General features: G+C 33.2%; 1 protein-coding gene across 1 annotated transcript in view; it reads right to left on the reverse strand.

Moving 5' to 3' along the window:
* The window catches only part of SLC30A7 (solute carrier family 30 member 7), a 93,838-nt gene that overhangs the window by 54,781 nt on the left and 24,444 nt on the right, over positions 1-14,613 (reverse strand). Inside the window, exons 6-8 of the mRNA XM_068964581.1 lie at positions 9,979-10,122; positions 5,247-5,297; positions 2,221-2,356 (exon numbers count right to left, since the gene is read on the reverse strand). Of these exons, the coding sequence (XP_068820682.1) occupies positions 2,221-2,356; positions 5,247-5,297; positions 9,979-10,122 (331 nt within the window). The remainder of the gene's footprint in view (positions 1-2,220; positions 2,357-5,246; positions 5,298-9,978; positions 10,123-14,613) is intronic.

A 14,613-nucleotide genomic window follows, 5' to 3' on the forward strand; every position in this document is an offset into this window, starting at 1 on the left:
GAAAATAACTTGTATAGCTTTTCAATGTGTTATATTTCAACAACAACAACAAGGTTTTCTTGTCTCGTGTGTGTTTATTTATTTATTTATTCATGGAACAACTGAATGGGACTAGAACTAAGTAAGAATTCCCTATTTAGGATTAGAGAAAGTCATTCTCTGAGACTGGAAAAAAAACAAATTAATTTTGATTCAAATCAAAAAATGTATCAAGTTTTACCTGGCACAGTTATGTGCTGACTTTACAACCATGAAAAAAGAGTCTGCCCTCATGGAGCTTAAGGGAGAAAATAAGAGGCTCTAAGTAAATGCTGCAAGAGGAGTAGCAGGTGGTGCTCCAGGTTTACCTAACCCCTCCTGAGATGCAGGGAATCAGGAAAGGCTTCCTCAACGAAGTGCCATTTAAACTGAAAGATCTATGCATTTGTGAGGGTGCATGGGAAGTGAGAAGGGCACTCAATGTAAGGGTAGTTTATTTTGCAGAGAAGAAAGATGAGAAAGCCCCAGAATCCAGAGAGCTTCTAACATGTTTCCAGGGAATTGACAGTTACTTACTATGGCTGGAGAACAGATATAAATTGAGACAGGGTGAGAGAAAGATTGAAGAGATAAATGAATCCCAACATGAAGGCCTACTAAGGAATTCAGACTTTATCCTGAGGGCAAGAAAGCCACGGAAAGATTCAAAGCAAGATAATTTTTCCATGTACCATAATCTTTATTAAAGAAAGATCACTTTGGCCACAGTGTAGAAAATAAATTAGAAGGAGACAGAAAGGCCAACCTCTTCCAAGCAACAAATGATAGAATTAAGAAATAAGACTGGAGACAAAGAAAAGTTGAGATTAAGATCCAACTCTAAGAAGTATTAGAAGCAACCAACAATTATAACACAAAATAAAATGAACACTGAACATGCAATAAAGAGGAACAGATATCAGAAACCGAATCTATCAGAAGTTAAGTTTCATAGAATATGTGATATCTAACCTGAAGAACTTTCAAGGACGTATAGTAAGATTTCCAAAGATGCAGAAAAGAGATTCGAAGCTTTATAAAAGATTTTTACACAGCAGAGATGCTTCCTAGTACAAATAATTTAAATAAAATTTAAAAATAAGCTGCACGTTTAAAATGTATATCCTATTTTTTATGAAAAAACTTAAAAATCTACATTTATGACTAATTTATGATTATAATTTCATTGTAATTTTTAAAGTCTATTTTATTCAACTACAAGCTATAAAAATCATCATAGTCTACCCGCTAACAGGTCTTTGTTATCATTACAAAGACAGCTTTACTAACAGTAAAATCATATGGATAAACTAGACAAAATCAGTCCAATCAAGACATATCTATGTAAATAAGTCAAGACTGGGAAATAAAGGCACAACTGTTCCATTTTTCTGATAAAAATTAAAATAATAAATTGACAGAAATTTAAAAGACAGTACAGAGGTTAAAGCGTCTGCCTCTTATATGGGAGACCTGGGTTCGATCCCTGGGTCGGGAAGATCCCCTGGAGAAGGAAATGGCAACCCACTCCAGTATTCTTGCCTGGAAAATCCCATGGATGGAGGAGCCTGGTGGGCTACAGTTTATGGGGTCGCAAAGAGTCGGACACGACTGAGCTACTTAACTTATCTTCTAGTTCAGACAATACTTACTGAGAATTTATACACAATCACACTTTTATATAAACATTGGTACCATGACAGGCAATAGAGAGCCAAAGAGCTAAAAGACAGATCCTTCCTCAAGAATTTATAATCTCGATAGAGAGGAGGACATAAATATACTTCAGTAAGCATTTTTATAAGACTTCTACAACAATAATGTGAATTTATACATTAAAGCTATTTCTAGAAGAGATTTTAGTATTCTTTTACACTTGATGGTACAAAATGCAGATGTCAAAGGAATAATATTCTAACATTAATACATTTTATATTTCCAGTGTTCTACTCAAAAATATAGTGCTGGATTAAAGAAAATTACTACTGATTTGATTTAGAAAAGATCAATCACTAAATACAAAAATGAAATATCAAACCTGGGGTAACACAAAAAAAAGTAAAATGAAAACAGAAACAATCTATGTAGAAATCTGTTGAAAACCAAAAAACCCCCAACATAATAATAATTTAGATCTGTAATTTAAGTAAGATGTTTATCACCTCTCATTTTAGTATTTGAAAGTAACATACCAACACTTACCTTATAACTATGAGCATGGCTATCAGGATTGAACAAATAGGATCTGCTATCATCAGACCAAAATTCTGCATCATGATGGCAGAGGCAATTACACCAATACTCCCTAGTGTATCTGCTAGAATGTGTAAAAATACACCTAGAAATAAAGCATAATGAGAATCAAAATCATATTTTCTGATCAACTAAAAATGTAAATTTTCCTTAAAACTATATTATTGGTTTTATATATTAAAAAACTAAATACCAATTTGAAAATCAGTATGAATGCTGATTCACTGTTTAGTAAAGAAGCAATAGTACCTCTGGGAATTAAAATAATCTTTCTTCTTAAAAAACAGGAGGAGCTAAAATATTTGACTTCTAAGTTATACTTGCTCTTCATGATCCTTAATATTTTGCTATAATATAAATGAAGAAGTGAAGAAATACTTGACTAAAAAAAAATCTTGTGCACATTCATTTCTGGTTGAGTCCAGAAGTTAAGTAATAATTTGTTAGGAGAAAACTGGATTAGGCTGAAAGAATCAGTCAAGAAAACACTCTTTATAATACAAATATATGTACACATAGAGCCCTCTGCTGGTAATTAAAATTATTACCTTTTAAGATTAAGATTTGATTATGGACCATAACTCTACTAATAAACTGGTAAACTAATTATCCTGAAGGTATTGTTAACTAAAGTTACATACTAAACTCAAACCTGATATGAAAGAAAGTAACGGTCTGAATATTTTAAAGAGGATATAAATATATTTTTAACTCATAATAATTAATATGACATTGAAAGTGAAAGCATTGATCGCTCAGTCGTGTCCGACGCTTTGCGACCCTATAGACTATAGCCCGCCAGGCTCCTCTGTCCATGGGATTTTCCAGGCAAGAATACTGGAGTGGGTTGCCATTTCCTTCTCCAAAAATATTACAATGGTAAGATACTAATACTTTAAGTGCCCATGAATCTATATGTATGAACATTTAATAACTGATACTTGAAAACAATTTAAAAAGTCAAAAAATTCAGTTTAGTATATATATTTAAGAAAATTTTAACTCATGAACAATTACATAGATTAAGAAGCCTTAGGATCACTTAAAGTTTTAAAAATAAAACTTAAGGAAGATACACATATGAGTGGATGAGGGTCCCTAACCTGCAAAAGTCTGAAGTGATATGATAAAGACTTTAAATCTTTATATATTCTCTAATCAATGTTCTGGTAGGATCCAAATTGGAAACAGCTCTAACCACTGAAAGGAAAAGAACAGAACTCTTTGCTCTTGATTTTCCTTTGAGTGGCAAGTCCCTGGCTACATCTTATTTGCTGACCTAAAAACCAGTTTCATTAGCAAATGTCCTTAACTAGATATGCCCTTCTTACTTTCCAGTAATCTTTTCAAGAAGAAAGTTCCTAAAGAAGAAATCTAAACTAGTATGTTTAACTCATATAAAAGCCAGAAGTCATACTGAAAATGCAGCAAATAACTGACAAATTCAGTAAACTTGGTTTTCACCTGTGAGTATCTATGTGGAAAAGTGTTAGTATCCGGCAGTTATCCTATGGGCTGCTTCAGCCACTATAAATGGACACTCAGAAAATATTAGTTAATTTTTACAACAGCTTATATAAAAGATAATTAGGAAGGCAAATCTGACCTCCCTTTCTTCAGTTTGTGATGATTTCCATAACTAAAACTTAACTCTAAGGCTAAATGTACAGTATTACATATGCATGACTACAAGTTATTTCAACAAATGCTGCCCTAAAACAATTCTCTGTATTTCACAATTCTCTATATTTCACAAAAGGAAAATTAGTGACTAGAAGGCACATTTAATCCTCCTGAAATGAGCTCCTCAGGATGAAGGAATACAGTCCCAGGGAAAAAATAAAAAGCAAGAGCTGTATCAAAAAATAGTGGAGAAAATAAAAATAAGCACAGTAGAAATAGGATCACAAGCTAGTGAGAAAGTCGGACTGTGGTCAAAAGTTAACAAAGAGGACCTCCCCGGTAGTCCAGTGGTTAAGAAACTACCTTTCAAAGAAGAGGATGTGGGCTTGATCCCTGGTCTGGAACTAAGTTCCCACATGCCTCCAGGCAACTAAGCCCACACACCTCAACTAGAGAGCCCAAGTGCCGCAAGGAAAGATCCTGCATGCCACAACTAAGACCCGATGGAGCCAAAAATAAATAAATAAGTATTTTTTAAAATTAATAAAGGCAGGAAGACGGGCAGCTGGAAATTAGGAACTTTGACAATGAAACCTATATATAAATCGAGAGCCAAAGATCAGTTCACATCCCAAAAAAGAAACTGCCATAGTTCATGGACCAGACAGATTGTCTCCAGCTTGTAAAATTTTGTAATGTATCATTTTACATAACCTGTAATCTCCTGTTTACGTTTTACCATTTGATGCTTATGTATATGCGAAAGATCTCCTTTGCATCACATTTTTTTGAAAATATGACATTACTTTTGAGGGCAGTTTTAGGTTCACAGCAAAATAAGTGGCAGATACAGAGATTTCACTTATACCCACTGTTCCAACTCCAACAGAATAGTGCATTTGTTACAAATGACATATCATTATGACCCAAAGTTCATAGTTTATATTTGGATTCACTCTTGGTGTTGGATGCATTACATTTTTAGCACTAAATTTTTCTACAACATAAATTCATACTGAATATTATTTTTAGAAAAATTATTTAACAATTCTACAAAGGCAAACATACTATTATGGTGTTACGAGAGTCAATGGCATGAGTATATATATTTAAACAGTCTAGTTTCTGAATATTTTAATCTTCTTATTAAATGTTAAGAAAATAACTCAGTGACAGTTAAAAGTTGTTCTTTTAACATACCTACTAGTACATATTAAAAAATCAACTAGGAAGGCTAACATTTTAAACACAAATACTATGTTATTCGTTTTTCTTAAAGGAAAACTACAGTTAGCTCAAAACTATGAAGCCAGTTGCATAAAACTGAGAAATACACAAATAGCTTGTCATACCTTGTAAAATCTGTCTACTGGGTCCTGTTGTTTCTTTTAAGGAGGGGCCATCTGTAGAGAGTTAAGTTAAATTATTTTAAAACATGTCTTCAATTCCTCATTCAATTTTTGCAATTCAGAGTACTTTTCATTCAAATGTATCGTGAAGGATGCATGATTACATAGCCACATCAGACCTACAAAATTATTTTTAAAATTTAATATGGTAATTAAATGAAGATAGACATAGGAAATTTCAAAATGCATCAACAGTACAGAGTATTTAGGAAATTATTATATTAGGCAATTTGGTTAAAAAAAACCAGTAAATTAAAAACATTATGAATTTTCTAATATCCGTAGCATACTTTACAGAGTTTACTACATCAATTTACAGTCAGAAAATTCAGAAAAAAAGCAAAACTACCCCTTGATATTATAAGAGGACCAAGAAATGAAACCAGGACATTTTCCAGGAAAACTGGACTATGGCAAACAGTTTCCCAATAGCTTCTAGATGAATGCAGCAAGATTTTCATACAGAAGAGATAAAAATACTTTTTCATTTTGCCTTTTTGATGAAGAAATAAAAATATACTGCAATTTTTATACTAAATAGTTGGAAGATCACTAATCAACATTAACGTCGAAGCAAAAATACAGGTAAACAATGTAAATGATCGGCAGTATTTGTTGTAAGGGAGCATCAGGACCACTGATGAGCTTTCTGATTATGACTAACAGAGTCCTAGTTCTTGGCCCACAGTAATGAAGAGTGGACCTACCCTTGTCTACTACAGCTTTGATGGAACACTGTGACAATGCCAGAATTATAAAAGCAGAAGGTTATGCAATGATTTTGGTCTAAATGTGGTACTGCTGCATGGGGAGAAAGATGTAGTCATCTTAAAAATCCTGAGAGCTAAAAGTGTAACTGTTCTAAATATCAGGCTCCTGATCAGGGCATGAGATTACTGTCTATACACAGTTAGTCCAGAAAAAGACAGTCATTTTTTTTCTTTTCTATTATGGTTTATTATAAAATATTCCTGTGTCATACAGTAGGACCTATTTATTTTATATATAGTAGTTGTATCTGCTAATCTGCTAGTATTTTAGATTTGTAAGTGATAAATATCATATTGTATTTATCTTCCTCTTTCTGACTTACCTCAGTTATTATGATAATCCCTAAATCTATTCCTGTTGCTGCAAATGGCATTATTTCATTCTTTCTTATGGCTGAATAGTATTCCACTGTGCATATATACCATATCTTTTTTATCTATTCATCTACTGATAGACAATTAGGGTGCTTCCATGTCTTCGCTATTTGGCTATTGTGCTGTGAATACTGGGGTACATCTTTTTGAATTAGTTACACTCCAGGAGATGGTAAAGGGACAGGGATGCCTAGCATGCTGCAGTCCATAGGGTCAGAGTCAGACACAACTGCGGGACTGAACAACACTCTCCAGATATATGCCCAGGAGTGGGATTGCTAGATCATATGGCGACTCTATTTTAAACAGAACCTCCATACTGTTTTCCATAGTGGCTGCACCAATTCACATTCCTGCCAGAAATGTAGGAGGGTTCCCTTTTCTCCACATCCTCTCCAGCATTTATTTGTATACTTTTTCATGATGATCATTCTGACTGGTGTTAGGTGGTACCTCATTGTAGTTTTGACTTGCATTTCTCTAATAATTAGAGATGTTAAGCATCTTTTCATGTGCCTATTAATCATCTGTATATCTTCTTTGGAGAAATGTCTATTTAGACCTTTTGCCCATTTTTTGACTTGGTTGTTTGTTTCTATGTTATTGAGTTGTATGAGCTGTTTGTGTATTTTGGAAATTAAGCCCTTTTCGGTAGCGTCATTTTCAAATACTTCCTTCTAGTCGGTAGGTTGTCTTTTCAGTTTGTTTATGGTTTCCTTTCCTGTGCAAAAGCTTGTAAGTTTGATTAGGTCCCATTTGTTTATTTTTGTTTATTTTTGTCTTTATTTCTATTGCCTTGGGAGTCTGACCTAAGAAAACACTGGTATGATTTATGTCAGAGAATGCTTTGCCTGTGTTCTCTTCTCAGGAGTTTTATGGTGTAATGTCCTGTATTGAAGCCTTTAAGCCACTTTGAGTTCAGTTTTATGTATGGTGTGAGAGTGTCATCTAACTCACTGATCTACATGCAGCTGTCCAGTTTTCCCTATATCAGTCACTGAAGAGAGACAACAGTCATTTTTGACATAATTATTTTAAAACGTATATTCACCTATACTAATATAACAGTTGTATAAAATAACTCCCACTGATGTAAAATCTGACAATCCTTTTGGATATAAAATTTGTTTTCTGTGGCAGACATTAGCTACCTCCTTACCAGACCCATTTCTTTTTCCTCTCTGATAAACAACTAGATTTCCCAGGCTCCCTGAGTTAGGGATCACCTGAGTTAGGTGGTGTATGTGACTGAGTCGTAAACAAAGAAAATACAAGATGTAAATTATTTCCAGGCTCAGCTCATAGAATACCCTACATGATCTTCTATACATTCTATCTCCAGCTAGATGCAAAGAATCCAGTGCTGGAATCCAAGGGTTAAGGATCCTAAAGATGGAAAGAGCCTGGATTCCTGAATGGCCATGAGGAACAAAGCCCCTACCCTCTACCCAATCAATCCAAGATATAAACTTTTACTGTCTAAGTCACTAAGATATGAGCACTTAAAACAAACAAAAACCCATCTAACTTCACTCCCAGTGCAGCATTCCAATAAATACAAATTTCACAGTACTGCACAGTGAGACTATAATGGTTCTCACAGGCAAAATGGAATAATGGCTCTCTTACTTTTGCATCCTCAGACTGTCCTATAAAATACTGAAGGCAGAATAACAGTTAACAGCAGATTTTGAAGTCAGATTCCCTGTTTGAGGCCTGGCATTTCTATTTACTAGTTACTATAATTTCTTTGTGTCTTAAAGTCATTTCCAAATCTTTTCTTTTCCCATAGAAGGGCTAATTTTCAACTATCTAAAAGCTTATCACAGTGTATTCCCAAGAGTATTAGAAAAATTCTAGGACAACAAACAAGGGGTCAATTGTAAATGTTGGTGGCAGTGACTCTAAAGATTGGCTAGCAAATCCTTTTGTAAGTAACACGGTTTCTAATTCTTTGCTTCTAATAAAAAGTAGGGATTAGCTAATAAAACTACCAATTAATAGATCATCAAAAATATTTAATGATACACTATGTAACTTCTGGCATGTAACTCTGAAGGTAATCAAAGAAATGACAGAAACTGCTACAACAGAATTCCTTCTATTTAAGGTTTCTTAGAACTTACATTATAAAGATGGAAAACAGGAACAGAATTGATGTCAAAACCTATTTTATGCTAATATGTTATTTATTCATAAACTAATTGAGAAAAAGAGTTTCAATCATCTCATTAAGATATGTATTTCAAATACAATGCTGCTTTTTAATGATTATATATGTATCAAAAATCAAAACATAATTATCTTAATTGACTTTATACGAGTAAAAGCTACAATAATTCCATCTGAAAGAAATGTTTAAATGCTGTCTTATATTCCTAAAAGAAAAGATTTTAATTAATATACCTATTTTATTGCCAAGAAATATTAACAGATGACCAATTAAAGCCTTAACACAAGTATATTCCACTTTATAAAATTCTGGAAAGGAGGCAGAATAGAAATAAAAATTCAAGGAGAAAGGATGTTATAAAATTAATAACTGTTTAAATATTTTTAAATAGGTGACAGTGGGTCTCAAATCACTAAGGTATTTAGAGTCCACTGACTATGTTCAATAAAATAACATGGAAGTTTCATTCTAAAATATAAAGTATCATATTATATTCTCTGCAATTAAACAATATTTTTTAGAAATCATCCTAAGAATGTGAATATACAGTTTTTATCAAAATTATTTTGTGATGCGTGTGAGCAAAAAGCTTAGAAAAGCAAGGTGTTAAAGCAGACCAGTTTAATAAATAGTTTCAAAAGTATAGCAAATATTATATATGAGACTGAAAATATTAGGGGCTTAGTACTCAATCCCTAAGGCCCATTTCATCTTTTCAGACTGAAAGCTTTAGGATTCTTCCTTTGTGGCAAGCACAGACAATCTTTAGCATATAACTTATTTAAAGATTAATCAAACTGTATCACCCAAGCAGCTTCTATTAGATTAATAATATTCTAAAATTTTGTGAATAAACTAAATATAATTTTAAAATAAAATGTTAAGTAAGTTGATAAATACCTTATAACTTAGTATCCAATACTATATAAGTTAACATAGAAAGATTTCTAAGGGAACTGGAGGTAAACATCAGGTTATATCTGTTAAAATTACAATAAAAATGTAGAAAATGGAAAACTGTTATATTTTTATAAGCCTATATATGGCACAAAAAGCCTTATCATAATTAAAAAAAAAAACTGCTGAAATGCAATAGCTCCCCATTCTCTGACACTCATTTAAAATAGTGGCATTTTATTATGATAAACTCACTGGAAAAAAGCTACATTCACTGCCTTATGCCAAGTTAATTTCATTTTATACTGAAAATAAACTAGTCTTAGAAACCATTTAGTCCAATTTAGTAGAAAGAAACTTGACTGTGATATTTTCAACAGATTATTTCAACTTGAAAAATTAACCTATGCCATTTCTGTTTAAGAAACTGTCCATTTGAAAGTATTTTTGCTGTACTCACCATGAGAGTGAAAGTGTCCGTGTCCATGAGCATGATCGTGGCTATGTGCGGCACCATGTTTCAATTCATGACTATGGCAGTGATCTCCATGGCCATGTGTCTGGTCCAGAGCACCATTAAAGAGAGAATGACTGTGTCCATGGCCTAAAAACAAAGTGTGTAAGAACAAAAGGTATGTAAAAATGTATTACTTAATGGTTACAATAATACTGACATTAGTGAAAAGAATTAGTGCTAAAACCAGATTCAGTTCAATAAACATTTATTTGTAGAAAGTGCTAAAATGATGATGCTCAGTCGCTCAGCTGTGTCCAACTCTTTGCAACCCCATGGACTGTAGCCTGCGAGACTCCTCTGTCCTCGGGATTTTCCAGGCAAGAACACTGGAGTGGGTTGCCATTTCCTATTCCAGGGGATCTTCCTGACCCAGGGATCAAACCCATGTCTCAGACATCTCCTGCATTGGCAGGTGGATTCTTTACCACTGAGCCACCTACAAAGCCCCATAGATTCATTAAAACAATACTGAGTTCTTAGGACAGAGTTCAGGAAGGAAATAAACGCACCGTAAGAAGTGGCAGACTCTACTGGTGATAAAAATAAGTGAGAAGTACGCAGAAGGATTTAAAGAGATTAAATAATGTTGCTCAGTCATTCAAGAAGTACTTAGTTGGAACACATTATGTTACAGTACCATCCCAGGCACTGGGGATAAAACAGTGAACACGGACAAAAATCTTGGCCAAAACTTTGTCAAATACTATCATACATATTAAAGAAGGAAATGGCATTAATACTAACAAAGTTAAAGTAATATATGAATATGGTTGCATTAAGGCAGAGGCAGGGAAACGGCTACATTTGGTAAAAGGACCAGTAAAATTAAAGCAGGTAGAATCCTTAGGGGAAAAAAGGCACAAAACAGTGGGGAATCATTTCTCCACAGCAAACCTAAAAACTACCTAACCATGATAGAAACATCTTCTACAAACTATTTCAAAATATAGAAAATGACTGAATGCTGCCTAATTCAAAAATATCACTTATATTTATAAAAATCCTAAATACCCTAAAATCAAACTCAGTAGTGCATTATATGAAAAATTATGAACAGGGAGATCAACTTGCGGAATGGTAGACAGAGGTTGTTGGCAAGCTAGCTCTCCTAAAACAACAAAAATATGGGAAACACAAAAACTTTCAGAAGTTTGATAATTAACCAAAACCACAAAAGGAACTGAAAACCATCTATCCAAGAAACTACCAAATCTCAGTAAGACAGCAGAGTCTTGATGTTTTAACTTGGGGTTAGTTACATTCCACTTCCTGCCTAAGCTCAATTGAAATTAGCCAAGTCAGCAGCTTTGCAGACACTGGAGAGATCTGACTTCTTCTGAGGCTCTGGTAAAAGCAACATGTGCAGATCACAGTCAGTATTTTGTCCAAACTTTGCAGTTCTCTGAAAAAAAAAATCTTTATTCTCAATGTGGTAACTATCAGATTCAGAGCTCAGCTTCAAGAATTCAATGGACATATATTGCAGGACATGAATCAATACAAGGAAATCACGCAGTAGGATAAATAACTATAATAATATCAGGAACAACAAACTTTGAGAGGAGACGGTGAATTAATCTGAGAACTTCCCTGGTGGCTCAGATGGTAAAGGGTCTGTCTACAATGCGGGAGACCAGGCTCAAGCCCTGAGTTGGGAAGATCCCTGGAGAAGGAAATGGCAATCCACTCCAGTACTATTGCCTGGAAAATCCCATGGACAGAGAAGCCTGGTACACTACAGTCTATGGGGGTCACAAAGAGTTGTACACGACTGAGCAACTTCACTTTCACTTTCAAGGTCATTTTGGAGAAGGGGATGACAGAGGATGAGATGGTTGGATGGCATCACTGACTCAATGGATATGAGTTTGAGTAAACTCCTGGAGTTGGTAATGGACAGGGAGGCCTGGCGTGCTGCAGTCCATGGGGTCGCAAAGAGTTGGACACGACTAAGCAACTGAACTGATACTGAATGTCATTTTAATATTAAAGGTCCAGTTTTCAATAAACAATTAGTAAGATATTCAAAGAAAGAGAAAAATATTCCATATACATAGGAGAAAAACCAGCCAACAGAAAATGTTCCTGAAGGGGACTCAGATTTTTGACTTTATAGACAAAAACTTTGATCAGCTACTACAAATACGGTCAAAAAAAGAAATCACGTCTAAAGAATCAAAGTACAATAATGATTACTCATCAAGTAGAGAATATTAATAAAGAGATAGAAGTTAATAAAGAACCAAACAGAAACTTTGGAATTAAAAAAACATTATAACTGAAACAAAACATCCACTTTAGAAGGGCTCAACCACAGATCTGGGCTGCAATAACAGTAAGCTTGAAGACAGATCAATAGATTATACACTCTGAAAAACAGGTGGAAAAATGAAAATCAAGAAAAATGAATCTTAGAGACCTATGAAGACATCAAGTCTACCAAATTAATTATAAATAAAGTCTCAAAGAGAAAAGAGGGAGAAAAAGAAATATAAAAAATACCTGAAGAAATAATCGATGGCAATTCCCCAAATTTGACAAAAAATATTATCTACATATTCAAGAACTTCAAGAAACTCCAAGTAGAATAAACTCAAATAGAACTATATGTAAAGACATCGTAGTCAAATCGAACATCAAAGAGAAATCTTAAAAATTGTATAGCAAGATGTATGTACAAGGGATCTTGAATAAGATTGAATGCTGACTTCACAACAAAAATCAGAGAGGTCAAAAGACAATGGGATAACAAATTTAAAATAGAAGATGACTCAATCAAGAATTCTAAATTCAACTAAAGTCTCCTTTAAATATAAAGGAAAAATCAGACACTTCCACATAAACAAAAGTATTTCCTACAAATGAAATGAAGCACTAAATAGTAATTTAAATCCACATAAAGAAATAAAGAGCACCAGTAACAGTAATTTTGCAAGAGAAGATAAATGTATTTTTAAATTTGCAACTTGTTTCTTCTCCTGTATGTTTTAGAAGACAATTGCATAAAACAATAATTACAAAACTGTACTGATGGGCTTATAATATAAAAATATGTAATTTGTCTGACAACGGCAGTATAAATAAGGGAGGTGGGAATAGAGGTATATCTGAGCAAAGTTTTTGTATATTATTAAATTATTATTAATCTGAATTATTAAATTACTATTCATCTGCTTTAAATTAAGATGATGTTTGTAATCCCCAGGGCAACAATTAAGAAAAGAACTAAAAAATATATACAGTAAAAGAAATAAGAGAATTAAAAAGGTATACTAGAAAATATCTATTTAATTTAAAAGACAAGCATCAAGGATCAGAGTAACAAAAAGGACAAAAGATTCAGACAACAAATATCAAAATGGCAGATGTAAATTCTACCTTAGTAGTAATTAAATGAAATGTAAAATTTTTTAAACCTCTAGTCAAAAGGCAGAGACTGTAACAAATGGACTAAAAACAATGATTCAGCTATATTCTGTCTATAAGGGGCAAATTATGGATTCAAAGACATAAATAAGTTGCAAGTAAAATGACAGAAAAATATACCAATGCCATGCAAGCAGTTAAAAAAGACAGAGACAGAGAGAGCCAGAATGGCTACCCTAATACTATAGGCCAGAAATTACAGTGAGAAAAAAAGAACATGTTATTAGCAAGTTCTATGCCTCAGGAAGATATCCATGATTACAGAAATAAATGAACTGAACAACACAGCTCCAAAATACATGAAGCAAAAACTTAAAAAATCAACTGGAAAACTTATAACAATATTACTTGAAGATTTCAATACCCTACTTTCAGTAATGGATAGACAAGGAGGCAGAAGATCACAAAGCAACAGAAGACAGAACAACTATGAACAAACTATACCTAACAGACAGCTATAGAACATCCCACCCAACAGCAGCAGCATACACACTCTTCTCACATGCACGTGGAAGATTCTTTAAATGTGCATTAAAATATGAAACGACAAAATAAAATTTTTTAAAATTTGAAATAACAAAAGGTATGTCATCTTATCACAATGGAATTAAATCAGAAATCATAAACTGAAGAAAATTAGGGAAATTCACAAATATGACAAAGTCAAAAAGGATACCACTAAATAACTAATGGGTCAAAGAAGAAATCACAAGGGAAATTTAAAAATACTTTGAGATAACGAAACTGAAAACATGACATACCCAAACTTACATTACAGCAATGCTTAGACAAATATTTATAGCTATTAAGCCTCTGCTAAAAGGAAAAAAAAATTCAAATCAATAATCTAACTTTCCACCTTAAAATATTAGGAAAAAAAAAGAAAAAACTAAATCCAAAAGCAAGGAAAAGAGTGTATAATAAACATTACAGCAGAAATGAAATAAAGATAAGAAAAGCAATAGAGAAAAACCAAAAGGGAAAAATAATTAGACCACAAAAAACAAAATAAAAATTACTAAAATCACTGCTGACCTTATGAGAAAAAGAAAAGACATACTTTTTAATACATATCTAAAATCATTAGTAAGTCATTTAGATGAAACAGACAAATTCCTAGAAACACACAAACTGGTGAAATGACTCATTAGG

The sequence above is a fragment of the Capricornis sumatraensis genome, chromosome 2 (assembly GCF_032405125.1).
Source record: "Capricornis sumatraensis isolate serow.1 chromosome 2, serow.2, whole genome shotgun sequence".
NCBI classification, from domain to species: domain Eukaryota; kingdom Metazoa; phylum Chordata; class Mammalia; order Artiodactyla; family Bovidae; genus Capricornis; species Capricornis sumatraensis.